The 18,594-nt window shown below is 42.7% G+C and overlaps 1 protein-coding gene across 2 annotated transcripts in view; it reads right to left on the bottom strand.

Moving 5' to 3' along the window:
• Nucleotides 1-18,594, bottom strand: part of pde5ab (phosphodiesterase 5A, cGMP-specific, b) — a 41,084-nt gene that overhangs the window by 15,206 nt on the left and 7,284 nt on the right. The window contains exons 2-10 of one of the 2 annotated variants that reach the window (XM_032508561.1): nucleotides 14,304-14,412; nucleotides 14,134-14,218; nucleotides 9,620-9,795; nucleotides 8,918-8,977; nucleotides 5,874-6,020; nucleotides 3,988-4,113; nucleotides 2,798-2,892; nucleotides 2,043-2,130; nucleotides 130-230 (exon numbers count right to left, since the gene is read on the bottom strand). In XM_032508561.1, the coding sequence (XP_032364452.1) occupies nucleotides 130-230; nucleotides 2,043-2,130; nucleotides 2,798-2,892; nucleotides 3,988-4,113; nucleotides 5,874-6,020; nucleotides 8,918-8,977; nucleotides 9,620-9,795; nucleotides 14,134-14,218; nucleotides 14,304-14,412 (987 nt within the window). The remainder of the gene's footprint in view (nucleotides 1-129; nucleotides 231-2,042; nucleotides 2,131-2,797; nucleotides 2,893-3,987; nucleotides 4,114-5,873; nucleotides 6,021-8,917; nucleotides 8,978-9,619; nucleotides 9,796-14,133; nucleotides 14,219-14,303; nucleotides 14,413-18,594) is intronic. The other variant, XM_032508562.1, reaches the window with a different exon arrangement.

The following is an 18,594-nucleotide window of genomic DNA, read 5'->3' as shown; positions in this document are numbered from 1 at the left end:
AGATTACGACAGCTCTGTGGAGAGTTGATTGCATGTAGTCTCTCTCCTCTGCCCAAATGGACTCTTCTACCTCCCTCTCTCACCCCTCTCCAGTAAGATTTCCATCTGGGCTTGACATTTGGTACCTACTTCATGTACAGGGCCAGGTCAGTGGCAAGAATAGCCCTCTCGATCATCTTCAGAGTGGCTTTGTACTCGTCCAGGGACAGACCGCTCAGGATCTGGTTTCCCTAGAGAGAGAGAGAGAGATACAGAGAGAGAGAGAGAGAGAGAGAGAGAGAACAGCACAAACAGCTCAGTATTTTATTGAATGATTTGCACTTACATACAGTACATACATGAGGGTTTGACTCTGTGTGAGAGAGAGTTATTGTTTAACTACATTTGTGCAAGCCAAAAAAAAAGGAATACAGTATACTTGTGGGGTCCGGACAGCTTTGTGGGGCCAAAATGCTTAACCCCACAACTTTAAAGGGCTGTTTGAGGGTTAAGACTTGGTTTTAGGATTAGGGTTAGAATTAGGTTATGGTTAGGGTGAGGGTGAGAGTTAAGGCTAGGCATTTAGTTGTGATGGTTAAGGTTAGGGTAAGGGTTAAGGTTAGGCATTTAGTTGTCATGGTCAGGGTTAGGGTGAGGGTAAGGGTTAAAGTTAGGCATTTAGTTGTTATGGTTAGGGTGGGGGTAATGGTTAAGGTTAGGCATTTAGTTGTCATGGTTATGGTTAGGGTGGGGGTAAGGGTTAAGGTTAGGCATTTAGTTGTCATGGTTATGGTTAGGGTGGGGGTAATGGTTAAGGTTAGGCATTTAGTTGTCATGGTTATGGTTAGGGTGGGGGTAAGGGTTAAGGTTAGGCATTTAGTTGTCAGGGTTATGGTAAGGGGGGTAAGGGTTAAGGTTAGGCATTTAGTTGTCATGGTTAGGGTAAGGGTAAGGGTTAAGGTTAGGCATTTAGTTGGGATGGTTAGGTTAGGGTAAGGGACTAGGAAATGCATTATGTCAATGACGGGTCCCCACAAAGATAGTAAGACGCACTGTGTGTGTGTATGTGTGTGTGTCCAGCAGCAATGGGGTTAAGTGGTGCTGTGGAGTGCATTTAGAGTTTGTTTAGAGGCCATAAAGATCAGAGCAGGCTGTAAGTCACTAGATTTTATCGGGCTGTCAGAGGATTCTGGGTAGGCTAGCAGCTGGAAAATGAACCCAATTGGCATTATACATCTAAGGCCTGTGAACCGCCACTAGCACGCCATCCTTTCCCTGTGCAGAAACCATTACTTTCAGCCTGATTTTAGTTTTATGTGACATACACATCAAGGATCACATTGAGGCTATAAATCTATTGTTTTAGGGTTCCAAGGCTCTGTGTATAAGGGTTTATCTTACCAGGTTTGGAGATATAAATCTCAGAGATTACTACCTTCACCCTAATTTTTATCTCACGTTGCTAGACCTTCCTCCACAGCGCTGCGGAGGAAAACGCAGTCTGGTTTATTTGTATTTTTTTTTTAAACCAATCACAGTCATCTTGGGCGGGGCTAAGCGCCGGACGGAGCCACGGTGCCTAAATAGTCTCAGGAAGGAAGTTGTTTTGGTGGAACATGTGTACGTTCACAGTTTTAGTAGTTTTAGTCGTCAACAGAAAATTGGTGGTGCAAAGAGAAGGATGATGGTTTCACTGTTAGGGCCCTGTTTTGATGACGTAAGCGCACGGCGTGAAGCGTCCGGCGCAGGTGCGTTTAGGGCGTGTCCGAATCCACTTTTGCTAGTTTGACGGCGGAAAGAAGGATCAAGAGACAAAAGAGCCATACGCATGGTCCTAAAGGCTTGTGCTTAGTGTCTTCATTAATCATAGAGGTGTTCTGGGTGTAACATGCAATCAACCAATCAGACGTCATCTCCCATTCCCTTTAACAGCCAGGCGTGTTTGAGCCTTGGAGATGATGGAGGATTTGTAATCTTTTCCATGTGTGTGTGCTGCTGCGCTCCCCTGCTTGTGTTCCCTGGGTGCAGGACAGGACCCTATATGTGTGAGGGTGTGCACCTACGGAGCTGTTGAGGATCATGAGGCACTGGTCGAAGTGGTGATGCTCCATGGTGGAGTGGCAGTAGAGCTGGGCCAGTGGATGGTCACTCCTGGACACACACACACACACACACACACACACACACAGACACACACACACACACACACAAGTGAGAAACACAGTGGTTACAGTGTGCTCCTATACTTGCACATAGAGCTCAACAATGATTGTCCTATTTTTAATGGTTCTGGTTCTGGAAGTGTTTTCCCATTGGCGTTTGCCTTGACATTAAATGCTGATATTAAGAGTTTTTACATCTGGAACCAAGCCAACACGAACCAAGAGAAATCGTGAGCACAAAACATTTGATTCGGCACAAACAACATTTTGAAAATGACCAAAAAAAAGCCAAAGGTGCAAGACATTGAACAGAAACTTCAGAGACTTCTATGGTAGTAGCTTGCTCTCGCTGTTCTCGGGTTTGCGGGTACCGTAAACATTTCCATGGTAACAGTGACTTGGACCAATCAGAGATGTTACGCAGTGTAGTTTTTCTCCATAAGATTGAGAATAAAACACGTGTCTCTTAAAACAAGGTTGATTTCATACCGACTTCTAGCTTTTACAGTAGGAGAAACCTTAGTTACCCAACTTCGTAGCTCGCGATCAGTCTACCCCAGATGTTTAGACATTATGGATGATAATCTAAACAGGATTTGGACTCCCATATTTAATCATACATATACACTCCTGTGACCGATGCTCTCCTACTGTACCTCTGGATGTAGGAGTTGTTGACTCCTCTGTGGTCCAGATCGTGGCAGAGAGTAGCAATCATCAGGGCCAAGACCTCCAGATCGCTCAGGTAATTCTGTCAGGGGATGGACCAGTGAATCAAGTCAGAGATAAGGATGGGAGGAAAAACACACACACACACACACACACACACACACATAATGGCAGCTGGCTAACAGTTGAACATCTTTGTCCACAATTAAGCCAAACTAAAGACTCATGTCTGTGTACACTTGTGCAACTATATATACACACACACACACTGTATATATACAGGTATACAAAATACTGATTTTGTGTCACAGAAACCACTAGTATTACAGGTTTTCCAAAGACCATTTTAATTTTTACTAGTTCCCCCATAGGTGTTATTTAATTTAGCCCATTAGCTTATTGGGCTAAATCAAATGTCCATTCAACATTACTGCCAGGTTCCAACCATTGTCCATAGGCTCCAAAGACACTTTAGGCTTTAAGGTTGATAGCTTACATTCTGCGGGGCCAGAATTACTGTTACTTCACCATGAGAAACAACCTGCAGAAACTTATGACTTTATAGATTTATTCGTACTTTTTGTTCAAAGTTATCATTGCATGGTAAAATTTCCATGGTGGAAATCCAGACCCAAATCCAAAGGATTAAGGGTCCGGCCTCAAGTGTGCATTTGAAAATCTCCCTGCACACGATAGGATAACACTACGACCAATCACAACAACACATGGGGGACGTATCCAGAGCCCCGTACGCTTAGCAACCAGCGGAGCTAACTGGTAGATTAGACTGTTGTCATCTGTTCAGCTCATATCTGGCTCCGCCTATATCAGATACACCGATGTGATTGGTGCAGTTGATGAGCAGCATTAATCAATGCCAGAGTAACTCGCTGAGCAAATTCAATTCATGTGTAGTGCATTTAGGGGAGCCATTTGGGAAATAAGGGGGTCATCAGTCCTCTTGTTAATTAACTAATATTCACAGCATCATCCCATTCAGAACTATTGGATTGGTTTAAGTGAACCACCGGGGTCCAACCTTACCAAATTACCTTGCTAACCCCAAATCCTGCTTCATAGTACAGGCCTCAGGTCTCTGTTCTTCGATGGGTCCACTTGCAAACTAACCCTAACAGGATTTTCCCCTTGGTCCTAGGCAGTGATTGGCTACACTGACCTGAAAGCGTCCTGACTTGAGGAGGGCGAACATGCTCTGGGCGGTGTTGAAGGCGTGCCTCCAGTTGTGATAGACCACATTCTTCCTGTAGTTCTTCTTCACACTTAGAATCCACTTGAGTAAATTCTAAAAAATAAAAAAAGAAGACAAAAAGTGAAAGGATTTATTCATCCCGTTGTGAGTGACTTTTACAGAGCTGGATGTGCACCGACAACCACAATATTTATTGATATAATAAAGGCCCAAAAACTCCATTTGAACTCAATGCTCCTTTACAAGACAGTGCCTTCGTTGAGCCATGGCCCTGCATTTCATATCAACAAAAAAAACAATCAGCAAAGAGTTAACTACGATTAATCATAAAATAAGCTCATACGCAGACGACATCATGCTCTACTCTACTAACAGAACACACAAGTCTCACAAAAGCGTTGAAAAAACATCTGAACCGTTTGGTTCGCTTGTCTCGGTTCGGAGCGCGTGTGTGTCGCACGGTTCGACGCATGTAGTAAGCCAACATGATGTATGTAAGGTGTGTTTAATCAAATTACACCAAATTAACTCAAATAAGCTACTAGGTGATGGGAATGTGGAGGTGGCATGGTACAGCCAGCTAATCTGGCTATAGTTTTGGGGGAACCAGGGCAGTTAGCCGTGTTTTCCTGGAGGTAATCTAGCCTTGAATTGAGTTCTTGTTGTTATTACTTTACTATCATTGAACCTAACCTTGATTTTGAATTGTTCGGATTTGAATTTAGCTTTGAGATGCAATGTGTGACTTAAGAAAAACTGAAAGCAAATGTCATGAGCTATCTGAAAGTGAAGACTCAGCACTCTGACAGAAAATCGATGCTCTGTGCTTCGTTCGTCTTTGCTACACGACATGAGCAAATCTAAACTCAAATAGTTTCATTTTCGTTAACCCCCAGCCAGGCTGTGATGCTCGGGGTGGTCGGTGTGTCGGCTGGCAGCCCGCTCTGCTGGAGGGCTCCAATCTCCTCCAATCAAAGGCTCTCTTTATGAGACCTCTAGCCGCAGGCACTCCACAGGTCAGCCACCGACACACAAGGACCTCTTCACGTGGAGTGCGTGCTAAAGACGTAAGCCAAAGCCAGCAGTGTGGGGTGGGGGTGGGGGGGGATTTGGTGCAGTGCTGGGGCAGAGGGGGAGCTGGACCAGGAGAAAGCTGGGTCTGACAGACAGCGCTAATGGAGGCAGAGTGTGTGAGGGATGAGGGACGAGAAGTGTACTAGGTGCATGGAGGTGCTGTGTGTGTGTGTGTGTGTGTGTGTGTGTGTTGTGTGTGGTGTGTACACAAGTGAGTTAATATGTATGTATTTGCCTTCATCCTTAACTCACTTGTCTCGGTCTCGGCCACTGGTCTTGCCAGATCTGGCTTTTGGTATTTTAGTCTTGACCGAATCCAGGTGTCTTTATTGTGTTGATAGTAATATTGGAGGGAACGTGAAACCCAAAATGATTGTCTTGATACTGTCATGCATGAGACCTTTTTTTCTGTCCTGGACTCGGTCTTGACTTGGACTCAAACCTTTTTGGACTCAGTCTTGTCTTGGACTCGAACCTCTTTGGACTCGGTCTTGACTTGGACTCAACTATTCCTGGTCTGGGACTTGATTTGGACTCAACTATTCCTGGTCTTGGACTTGATTTGGACTCAATTATTCCTGGTCTTGGACTTGTCTTGGACTCGACTAAGGTGGTCTTGACTAACGCCCTGCATTCTAGTATTTCTCGTGTTGAAGGGACCATTAGGTCCATCCGACGGGGACCACAGCTCATTTTAATGAATATTCCTGTGGACCAAAGTGTCAATGGAAAACGCGTACTTATCATCTACTTCAATAACATCCCGGGTCAGTTCTTACCGTGTACTTCATCTGAAAGTTTTGGACCAGGTTGAGGTCGACAAACATGCGGATAGTACCCAGCGTGGTTTCTGTGTCGGACAAGTCAAAGTCACTGAAGCTGAAGTCCAGGAGACGCAACGACTGGGCCGACGGCACTGCGGCTACCTTCAAACACACACACACCACACACACACACACACACACACACAAACACACACAATCACATATTAGGGAAATTCCTGGAAGCTGTGGATTTATTGATATACACACATAAAATATAAAATTCTCATCTGCATTATTTAATTGGACCAATCACTCATTTTGCAAGTTATTTCATTTTATATGACAACACTGACATATGGTGGACATATGGACACATGGTGCTGCTGCAGTTAGCGTAGCAGCTCAAACTGCATCCTTTTTAGAGGGTTTTACCCTGTGATGTGTACCACATACTGTATTTCTCTTGGGTAGACACCAAAAAAAATCAAGTCTGAGTCCTAAATACATCCCGTCCCTAGAACCCGAGGCCGGACACTTAATTAGGTTCTGCAGCTCCCTTTCCACGAGGGGGGACAACAGAACCAGACCTTCTGAGATGGTCTTCTGCTGTCATTGGTTAACCCTTGTGTGGTGTCCATATTGTTGTTACACAGCCAATGTTCCCAGGTCTGGTGGACCCACCACGTTATTGGGCTTTTAAATCAGTAGACATAACAATTTATGTAAAAATACTTAATGCTTACTATAGCTCAATTACCAATGATACATACATCATTTATGGTTCATATTTGCCATTTACCCCTGTGAGATCACATGTATGATCATATGGTCATTTTCGTTTTTTGTGCGTAAACAAGGAAATTCAATTCTAAAAAAGGTAAAACAATAGAAACAAGATTTTTGTTCAATCATTATTGGTGCTTATTTCTTAGAACTTAATCAAAACATGTGAAAGTGCCTCAAATGTAACAATTTTGTAACTTTGTGTGAGAATAGCAGGTGCAGAAATACAACATAGTTTCATAGCACCTACAATTAAAAACACTCGGGTCCAGTAGACCCGAACACCTTGTATGTAATAGTTATGTGTGTGTGTGTGTGTGTTGTGTGTGGGGGGGGGGGTATGTTGTGTTTTATGTTATTCACAGAAAATGAGCCAAGGCCAATGAGTTAGTAGAAATAATAAATAGCGTAATTTATCTCTTAACATTGAAAACGGGTCCCACAGACCCAAACACCATACAAGGGGTTAACGGTGTGACAACTGGCTGTAACACTCATTTTTTTAAAAGCTGCCTTGAAGTTCTGTCAGAAAACCAGTTAGCCTCGTTACTGTTTACAGTTGTAATTTGAAAAGCGATGCATTAGTTAGGTTGCAGTTTTGCGTAGAACACGGGCTGTATTAGGATGCATTTCCTTAACACATGAAGAAGAAAGCCAAGGATAAATGAAGCTAAGGAGGCCGACGGCGTTTTGCCTAACTTAGTTGCTAAGTTGCTGGATTGTGGAGGACAACCCTGTAGAGACTGCCTGAGGGACAATTAGGGGACGCATACATCAAAAAGCTGTAACTGAAACAAAATAACATCTAAAATACCCACTTAGTAACTAACCACTTCTCTACCACGCTGTTTGGTCAGCAGCACGACATCACTGGGCTGCTGGCTACAAAGACCAAAGACCTGGTCAGTCTGGCCCTCTTTATATTTATATAACCATTTACCAGGCCTCCACCAGCTGTTTATTCTTTTAAAATCACTGCACAGTAAAATGTGCATGAGGTCTGAAACACTTGAAAGCGAAACAAAAGAACACCTACAAGTGGCCTCTGAACTCAGAAACAAATATGTGGTCACTGTTAGAACTTTTAACAACAGTAAACCATATCCATATCGCAAAATTAAACCATATCCATATAAACAGCATTACGGCAGATGCGAGGACATTAGCACCGGTGCGTCCTAGAGGAGCTAACAGCTAACAGACGCTACTAGCACCGACTAGCGCTGGTCACCGCTGTTGTCTGGAAAACAACAGACGGGACAAAGTGTTGCGTTTACTGGTAAACTGGTAAACCTTGAGACCGACGTATAACCGACTGCTATCTGTTGAGTTTTCCTCCCGTTACTCGGTCCTCTGTGACTGTCTACATCTAGAAACTAAGCTGCGCGGGTTGACGGAGATGGGCTATGCAAAGTCAGTTGGAAATTTAGAAAGTTAAAGACAGGATGAGTGTGATTGGACCAAATTGTGCCAATGCAACAACCATCTGACTCTGGGATTTTCACACGTCATTAACATATATAGTGGGTGAAATAAGTATTTAACACGTCACCATTTTTCTCAGTAAATATATTTCCAAAAGGTGCTATTGACATGAATTTTCACCAGATGTTGGTCACAGCCCAAATAATCCACACATACAAAGAAATGTGTAATAATGTGAAATGACACACGGAAAAACTATTGAACACGCTTCCTATTATGTATTTAATACTTCGTATAAAAGCCTTTGTTGGTAATCTTCAAGATGTCTCCTGAATCTCGATCTTCGGTTCTTTCCATAGATTTTCAATGGGATTTAAGTCAGGTGATTGGTGTGTGTGTGTGTGTGTGTGTGTGTGTGTGTGTGTGTGTGTGTGTGTGTGTGGTGTTGTGTTACATGACTGTGTGTCACTATGGTTGGTTGTGGCTGTGTATTGAATATTCCATGCATGAGTGGGAACTACATAGCTCCGGGACCTTCTTCCCCCGAGACCTCATGAATCCCCCCCTTCTAGATGTCCTCGGATTGTGGTTGCACCTGGATTGGGTGTGCGGCGGCTGCCGTGGTCCTGCTCGACGCCCTGCTACGCCCTGCACTGCCACAACTATTGTTAAATTGTTTGGTCTTTGTAAATTATAGAGTGTGGTCTAGACCTTCTCTTTCTGTAAAGTGTCCTGGGATAACGCCAGTTGGGATTAGACACTATAAATAACATCGAATTGACATTCAATTGAACTAAAGGGTCATGTAGGCATGAAAGAAGACATCGTTAAGTGAATAAAATTGAATTTACCGTGGTTACCTGGAGTTCCTGCGATTCTTCGTCTGCAGCGGAGGCGTGATATGACAAGACCTGGGAACACATATAAAAAAGACAGGGCATGCAGACTTTGGGTCACATCAGGTTCTCAGTATTAACAAAGCCTAATCACCTGACATCTGACATGCATCTCAAATTTCTTTGGGGTGATCAGTTTCTGATCATTTCATTTTGTTGGCTCAAATCAAGCATCGGTCTGAACAGCCTCTCCCTAAAATACTGTACGACAAAATCTGCAACAAACAGGCTCTCTTATTTTCCTAAAGGCTAACTTTCCTTTCGGCCTACCTGATTAGCTTTCAGTGGAAATACTTTAAAAGACCAAAGCATGCAAGAAAACTAGATTTATACCCTATCCAAAACAGTTTCCTGGGCTAAATACTGGGAAAGATGGCAGCATACCGTATGTCGAAATAATGCTGATTATTGTAACATAAATTACGTTATTTTGCATTACAGCAATAGGCTACGTTTTACGATAATACCACCAAATAACACAATAAAGCGATTGGTCTCCTAATTACATTTAATGTTTCTTAAAAGATGACCAATGTGTTTGGACTGCAGCTGAAGTTATGCCTTAAAAATAAGTCAATTTCCCCATTTAATGTGCTCCCGGGATAGTGTGTGTGTGTGTGTGTGTGTGTGTGTGTGTGTGTGTGTGGTGAGGCTGACCTCCAGAGTGACTTCTTGCTTGGCCATGGCTCTCTCCACCGTTTCGTACATCTGTGTGTTCTGGATGCCCAGACCACAGAAGATGGCGAATGCCTCCAGGAACTGCTCATCGTTCCTGTTGAAGGCCTTCACGCTGCCGGATGCTTCGTCCATCTTGTTCACCAACTGACACACACCTGCATAGACACACACAGAAACAGACACATAGGCCATGTGGTCAGTACACAGTACACATTATGCTTGGTGTCCAAGTGGTTGGATGTGACTGATAACAGAGATGAAAGTTTCCTTTTCTAACACAGTCACAATTAGGAATGGGAAACAAATAAACAACAAAAAGGATATTTTTTGTCAAAATCTTAGCATACATCATGAACTCTGAGCTTTAAAAAAACGACGAGGCATGCTCATGTTGAGAAAGTGCATTCTTACTGTACACTGAGCAGCCATTTCAATTCCAGAGCTCCACAAGTTTCACCAAAACAAGTTCCTTCACGAGGCTGTTTTGCAGATGCACGGTACCAATCTACCAACCGAGACCAATGCCAATGAACCAGACCACGTTTTTCTCCCATCCCACAATGCTGTGTGGACTAGCCGGACCTTCTTCAACAGCACAATGGAGGAAGGTCTGGCAATACGAGACTAATGCTGGCAAATCCCCACTGGAAGAATCACTTCAGAAGGGTTGGAAATCTGCAACTTCGGTCGCCCAGATAGCTCAGTTGGTAGCGCGGGCGCCCATTAGAGGATGGATACCCGACCTGAGCCCGACGGGACCCGACGGTACCCGACGGGCCGGGCCGGGTTGGAACAGATTTTTAGAAAGGATGCTCGGGTTCGGGTCGGGCTCGGTCACATCAGCGCGATAAGGCGTTGAACATTTAGAATTTAAAACAGATTATTATGTAGGTAATGGCGCTTGTTGCCCCGTGTGCATTGATGCCTCATCTGTTGACATTTCAACTAAAAAAAAAAGCGGGCTTTCCACACAAACAAACGTACTGTGTCATTAGTATGAGAAACAAATGTGATTTTAACTGTGTCGGGCTCGGGTCGGGCTCGGACATAAATATCTTAATGCCTGTCGGGCTCGGGTCGGGCTCGGGTCGGGCTCGGGTTGGGCTCGGGTCGGGCTCGGGTCGGGCTCGGGTCGGGCTCGGGTCGGGTTCGGTTACTGCTCTGTCGGACGCGGGCCGGGCTCGGACAGAAAAATCCGGCCCGATGCGCACTCTAGCGCCCATACATAAAGGTTAACTCCTCAATGCAGCAGGCCTGGGTTCAACTCCAACCAGCGGCCCGTTGCTACATGTCATTCCCCCTCGCTTTCTTATCTTAAGATGTATTTATTTGACTTGGACAATGCACATTAATCAACATTTCTTTAACCCTTGTATGGTATTCGGGTCAAATTGACTCATTTCAAGTACATTTTTTTCCACCTGAAAATCATTGGCTTTACCTTATTTTCTGTGATAAACATGTATTCCTGACTCAGCTCAGAAAATCATTTGGGATAAGAACACTTTTTTAACTTGAATTATAACCTTATGACAAAAAAAACAAATCCCACTTCCATTTTTAATTGGGTGCTAGTAGAGACTGATTGCATTCCCTGAACATAGATGTTATCTCACTTGTTTGAAATTGAGATAAAGACAATATTTGTTAAAAGATTATGAAGTAAAATTTTAATTCATAATTGTTTTTAAAACCCCAATTAAGTCAAGGATCAATTTGACCCGAGGGATACGAGAGGGTCCAGGAAGTGAAGACAATACAAGGGTTAAATGTGCCAGTGTTAGCCAGTTGGCTAATTTTCACCTGTAGTCCTAGTTACCCAGTATGCATGTCTTTATGGGGGGAGGAAAACCGGAGCACACGGAGGAAACCCACGCAAACACGGTGGAGAAAAAGAGGGAGAAATATAAGAAAGCGCTGTTGGCTGATGGTAAAAAACGCTGCAAATGCTAGCCAGCTGCAGCTAGCACTAGCGCTAGTACCGCTAGCACTGATCAACAACCTCTGATCAATATCTTTGCACACCCTGCACTAAACCGTCTTACCCTTTCTAAAACTGTTATATTGTAAATATTAGTTATTTTAAGTGTCTTGTAGCATACTTTACTGTTATGATTTTGGTATATTGCTTTTGTTTCCTGTTCCTCCTTCTTTGTTTTTTTGGTCCTGTCTTGTGTCCTCGTGTTTGTGTCTTAGTTTTCTCCCTGGTCTTGTTGTGTTGGTCCTGTCTTGTGTCCTCATGTTTGTGTCTTAGTTTTCTCCCTGGTCTTGTTGTGTTGGTCCTGTCTTGTGTCCTCGTGTTTGTGTCTTAGTTTTCTCCCTGGTCTTGTTGTGTTGGTCCTGTCTTGTGTCCTCGTGTTTGTGTCTTAGTTTTCTCCCTGGTCTTGTTGTGTTGGTCCTGTCTTGTCTCCTCGTGTTTGTGTCTTAGTTTTCTCCCTGGTCTTGTTGTGTTGGTCCTGTCTTGTGTCCTCGTGTTTGTGTCTTAGTTTTCTCCCTGGTCTTGTTGTTTTGGTCCTGTCTTGTGTCCTCGTGTTTGTGTCTTAGTTTTCTCCCTGGTCTTGTTGTGTTGGTCCTGTCTTGTGTCCTCGTGTTTGTGTCTTAGTTTTCTCCCTGGTCTTGTTGTGTTGGTCCTGTCTTGTGTCCTCGTGTTTGTGTCTTAGTTTTCTCCCTGGTCTTGTTGTGTTGGTCCTGTCTTGTGTCCTCGTGTTTGTGTCTTAGTTTTCTCCCTGGTCTTGTTGTGTTGGTCCTGTCTTGTGTCCTCGTGTTTGTGTCTTAGTTTTCTCCCTGGTCTTGTTGTGTTGGTCCTGTCTTGTGTCCTCGTGTTTGTGTCTTAGTTTTCTCCCTGGTCTTGTTGTGTTGGTCCTGTCTTGTGTCCTCGTGTTTGTGTCTTAGTTTTCTCCCTGGTCTTGTTGTGTTGGTCCTGTCTTGTGTCCTCGTGTTTGTGTCTTAGTTTTCTCCCTGGTCTTGTTGTGTTGGTCCTGTCTTGTGTCCTCGTGTTTGTGTCTTAGTTTTCTCGGCTGTCTTGTTGTGTTGGTCCTGTCTCGGGTTCCCTTGAGTGTCTCTATGTTCTGTTTCCTGTTTTATTTTGAAGTCTGGTTCTCTGTCTCGTCTTGTCTTTTAGTTCTACGTCCCGTGTCTTCCTGCTCCTGTGATTACCTGATGTCTTCCACCTGTCTCCCAGCCCTCTTGTCACCTGCCTCTCGTTATCTCGTTACCCAGTGTACTTAGCGTCTGTGCTCCCCTCTTGTCAGATCGTTGTGTGTGCTTGTGAGTGCCGTTAGTTGTTAGCTGTTAGCTGTTAGCTGTTAGCCTGTTCCTGTTGGTGTTTCTGCATTTTTCCCTGAGGTTTATGTTTTCCCTGTGTTTTTTTCCCCAGTTTCTGTGTTCCTGGTTTTTGCTTTCTCTTTGGACTTTTGTGGATTTTTGACATCTTGGATTTGGGACTTGTTTTTTCCCTTGTGTCGTTTGTTTTTGGATTTTTGATCCCAGTGCTGGTTGGACCCCTTCTGTTAATAAATCTGTTACAAACTCTCTCCTGCCTTCCTGTCTCATTTCTGCATTTGGGTCCTCGATTCCATTAGGTGTCATAAATCTATTCTGTGTTTATGTTTTTGACTTCAGCAGCACTGTGCCTTATTTATTTAATTTTAACATTTACTGTATGCACCAAATCCACCAAGGCAAATTCCTTGCAAGTGAAAACTTACTTTGGTGATAAATATGACTCTGATTCTGGACACAAATCCATGCCTTATTCAAAAACTACTGCATCTCTAATGCTATTTATATATTCATGAAGCAAAAAAGAATTAACTGAATTAATGTGTCAGAGGAGAAGGACGCAGAACATTTCATTTTAAGAAACAAAGCTGTTTTGATCTTACTCATCACCAGGACTCTTAAAGGTTGGAGAGAGGCTCTGTGGATCTATTTTATTTGATCAGTGAGGGACATCCACGGTCATTAGTCATCTTTATAGCCAACTAATGGAGCTGCTACAAGCTAATTATGCTGATGATAATCACAGTGATTGGTGGAGTGGCAGGACTATTCATGGACGGACAATAAAAGTGGTAATGCTATGCTGGTTTAATGTGTTCTCAGGCCTTTGATTTGAGATTGTTGAAGCATGTACCTGGCAGTGGTGTTGCATAACTGCCTTAAAAAGTAAAAACCCCAGACACAGTTTAAGTGCTGAAGCAATCTGTTTACAGTGCTCACCTCTCTCTCGGTTTGACCGATATATGTGTTTGACGATACACTTCTAAGGAGCATTTCGCCACTAACTACACACACTTGTGTGTCGGTGCTGGTGGTCTACACCTAACATCTTGAGGTTGTCTTATCTTTTACATTAATGCATCATGCTGGTTTTCTCCCGACGTTATCTTACTGCAGCTAAGCCACTGTCATTAACAAGTGAAAAAGAAGTGGTTTAAGCCAAGGTTCAGTACTTCAAGGGGCGCTTCACCAGAGAGAGAGAGTGATCCTACCTATGACTTTGTCCTTCTTGCCATTTCTGATGGGAGTGCAGAGCAAACTCTTTATCTGTTTGCTGGTGTGATCCGGGTTTTCTCTCTGTCGGAGGAAAAAAGGAACAATTACTCACTTTTGGAATAAAGAAAAGAAAAGATAAAAGAATTAAAAGAAAATATATACTGACTGTCCAAGGGAACCGTTGGTCCTTAGTGACGTCTGCAATGTTCAGAGGCTGCATGGTGTTTTTAACATACTGGGCGTACATGTAGTTAATCTGGCTGACATCACAGTCCCTGAGGAGACACACAAAAGCACAAACAACTTCATAACAAGCCATGCATAGATTACGCACCAAGCACACCTGCATTAACCTCTTAAACCCTGCAGGACCAGTGGGGGTTGGGACTGTACTGGAACACACCTTTAGTTGTTAGTTTGGAGGGATGCACCTAGCTTATGCATCTGATGACATGTCATATTTCTATGGAGTTTGAAACCACTGAACTGTAAGTCACTTTGGACAAAAGCGATTGCAAAATGAATGTTATGTAAAATCTGGCCAAGTATTGTTTGAAAAGGTTTTTTTAATATTCCCACTCCTTTTAATGATTACTAAAATGTAGGTCAAATTAGGACAAACAAGGACAAATTATGCATACTTGTAAAATAAGACCTTAAGGTTTTGTATTTTGCATGTAAAGATTAAACAACAGTGGCCCAAGAATCGACCCCTGCGGAACCCCACACATTTTTAGGATATTCTCTGATTTAGCAGCTACCAATTGATGCAAAAATCTTGAACCTAGGACTTGAAACAAGTCAGAAATGTGTTAGAGAGACCAAACCAGCGTTTGAGTTGTTCTATTAATATATTACAGTCAACCACATCAAAAGCAGCAGTAAGCTCTAATAACATGAGGACAGAGACTTTACCAGAATCTATGCAGAGTTTAATGTCATTCAGAACCTTGACAAGAGCCGTTAGGTACTGTGGTGGGTCCTAAATCCAGACTGGAAAATATCAAGGTAGTTATTTGATGCCAGAAAATTGCTGAGTTTCCTAAATTCATCTTTCTCAATAATTTTACTAATAAATGGTAGGTAGGATGTGGGCTTTAGTACAGATGCATCTTGATTAGCTTTTTTTAGTAGATGGTGGTTTGAATACTGCAGTTTTCAGGGCTTTGGGAAGAACCTTCCCTTCCCTTTAGGCAAGACAATGATCCCAAACACATAGCCAAGGAAAAACTCAATAGGTTTCGGAGAAAGAAAATAAAGCTGCTTGAATGGCCCAGCCAATCACCTCACTTAAATCCCATTGACAATCTATGGAAAGAACTGAAGATCAAGATTTATAGAAGAGAACCTTCAAGATTTGAAGACTGATGTGTGGAAGAGTGGACCAAAATCCCACCTGAACAATGCATGCGACTAGTTTCTCCACCCAGGAGTTGTCTTGAAGCTGTCATTACCAACAAAGGCTTCTGTACAAAGTATTAAATAAATACCAGTAAGAGTATTCAATACTTTTTCCCTGTCATTTCACATTATTACACATAACTTAATTTTTGAACTTATGTGTTTTGGTTTCTTTGTATGTATGGATTATTTAGGTTGTTACCAACATCTGGTGAAAATTGTCATGTCAATAGCACCTTTGGAAATATATTTACTAAGACAAATGATGAATGTGTTCAAAATTTATTGTGTGTGTATACTATGTGTGAGTGTACAGTATATATGTGTGTGTACAGTACATAAATACACATGCTACTATACATACTGTGTATATGTGTTTATATATGTGTATAGAGTACATACATATGTGTATATAAATGTAAAATATAACAAAACACTTGGTGTCACCAAATTCAGTAATTTATGTACAATATAGAAACAATTTTGGACCCAGCACTGATCCTTGTGGGACCCCACATGTAACCCTCAATAAATCTGACTAGCTGTTGTTTAATTGGACATATTGGCTACTGAGCCATTGATGTGTTACTCCCCTACGCCCACATTTTTCCAATTTGGTCATTAATGGTTTATGGTTTGTTGTATCAAAGGCTTTTTTTCAATTCACCAAAGTCGTCACTTTCCATGGAATTAAATGGAAAGGACTGATCCTTATCAGGTGTCATTGTTGTCGCCATTCAGTAGGGCAGTTAGCATCATTTCCACGTCGTAGTGCAGATCCATTCACAACCCGATCTGATGTCATTAATAACTCTTCCATGTAGAAAATGTTATGTTCTGTGTGCGTTTGTGTCATTGCCTGTCTGGATCCAGGTCTTTCATTTCCCTCACCATGACCACTTTAGCGTTTTTCTGGATGTCCATGTTCTTTTTGGTCATAGATAGACTTTGACTATTTCTTCCCGCAGCTTTGCCCAGTGGCTCTTTGGAATCAATCTAGAAAGCATTCTTCCCCTAAACCTGAACCCGCGTCCTTAAGCTTCAGGCTAACAGCACTGATTAATAAAACATGCTGGTTGATAGGTCCAGCCCGCACCCTGGCCCAGGTCTGAAAGCTGAAGCCGTCAGTCATGTCTGTCAGTGCTATATATGCCTGTTTGTTATTTTTAGTCGCTCCAAGTTCAGCCACAGAGTCAGCTATAATACGTGATACTGTTATGATGGAAAATGGATATGTAAACATAACATGAGGTTTGAGGCACAAGCCAGTGGATTTTGGCTGTAGTGCTATGGCGAGACGGTGTGTGTGTGTGTTAGAGAGGGAGAGAGAGAGAGTGGGAGGGGGGATATAAGAGTGTGTTAGTGGATGACAGAAACAGAAAACCCTTGTTTTGCTGGGTGTGTGTATTTTGAAGTATATGTACTTTACTTTAGAATTCACATGTAATGCTTCTTGTAGTTCACTACATTTCAGTGGGTAATACTGAATGTTTTACTCCACTACACTTATTTGACAACTTTAGCTACTTTTCAGATACAGAATTTAAAAGTAAAACAAATGAGTATCTTATATTACATGATGACGTGCTTTACTATGAAACTATCCAGCAGTGTGTACCTAGGATTGGCTCCACATAGACAAATACCAACATGGAATTTGGACTGGCCCCCGCGCAGTAGTCAGATACCCCAAATCGTCACCAATGAAAAGGGAATTCCGGTATGGTATCCAGTCTTTATCAGTTCTTAGTGATATCTGGCCGCTCTGCCCTTCCTGTTGAGAGGATCTGGGTAATGTGATTACCCAGGGCTGGGTATTTCTCGACTGGCTTGATGTATGGTCTAATGGTCCAGAAGTATTACGCAATCCAGATCAGCAGATTCACAACAACTTCATTCATGGGACATATCTCACCCCTGTGAAAATGCACCACATGACAATGATTAACAGCCCTTTATGCACTTGCTGCCCAATAAAACCTCAAGGTACATATCTTCACGTGATCTGGGAGTGCTCTCCTGTTGGTCATTTCTGGAACAATATTACATCCTAAGTTTCAGCCTTGATTAATGTGACTGTGCCTGTTACTGTCAGTGTTTTGGTTCTGAATGATCTGTCGGCTTTTCAGCTCTCTGGAACTAAAAATGTGCTGTGTTTGCTGGACTTACAGCTGCTAAGAGGATGATTGCAACAAAAAAAAAGGAGACCATGACATATTGTTTTTCCTATAAGGCGGATTTCCTGTTGCCAGCAGGGGGCGCTACAACCAAAAGTCAATTTTGGCCTGTAGATGTCCTCAGGCCTGGACTCCTGTCAAACACAACGAATTTCGGGCAGATATGACAATGTACACTAACGTTACAACAACTTCTTTGTTCGTCAATCAATGCTCAAAATGGCCGCCACGCCCGCACTATTTGACTTTTCATCTTTAAGGTGTTGAAATGGAACATCAGATGAAATCTCTAGGAGGAGTTCGTTAAAGCACCTTGACTTTTAGGTCTACTTCCTGTTGCCACTAGGGGGCGTGTTGACTTTGAGCCAATATCAGCGTGCGTGTGTCTTCGAGCCAATCAGACAATGTACACTCAAGTTACACCCACTTCCTGAATACTTGAATGCAGAACATTTTAATGGAGAATTATTAGACTTTGGTACTATTTAATAAACAATCTGAATACCTCTATCACTGCAGATGACTAATTAGTGTGTCTGTGTTTTGCTTGGTTTGCAACATCCTATTCATGAATGGTTAATTATAACAATTATGTTGGGTCCAGACTGGCCTCAAATCTCTCTCTCTCTCTCTCTCTCTCTCTCTCTCTCTCTCTCTCTCTCTCTCTCGCTCTCTCACACACACATGCTTCAGATAGCCACTCTGCACGGTTCGTGCATCTGTGCTCGAGTTTCTTACCCAAACACACTAAAATCCACATGTCCTTTCTCTCTCTCTGTGGTTGTCTTAAATGAACTGCACTGTGTTGGCTTTCCATTTAATTTCAGTCTAGATCCAGAAAAAAGTCAACTGCCCTAATTTGTCAACTTCTAATGCTCC

The sequence above is a fragment of the Etheostoma spectabile genome, unplaced genomic scaffold, assembly GCF_008692095.1.
Source record: "Etheostoma spectabile isolate EspeVRDwgs_2016 unplaced genomic scaffold, UIUC_Espe_1.0 scaffold00008289, whole genome shotgun sequence".
In the NCBI taxonomy this organism is placed as follows: domain Eukaryota; kingdom Metazoa; phylum Chordata; class Actinopteri; order Perciformes; family Percidae; genus Etheostoma; species Etheostoma spectabile.
This window is presented reverse-complemented; position numbering and strand designations above follow the sequence as displayed.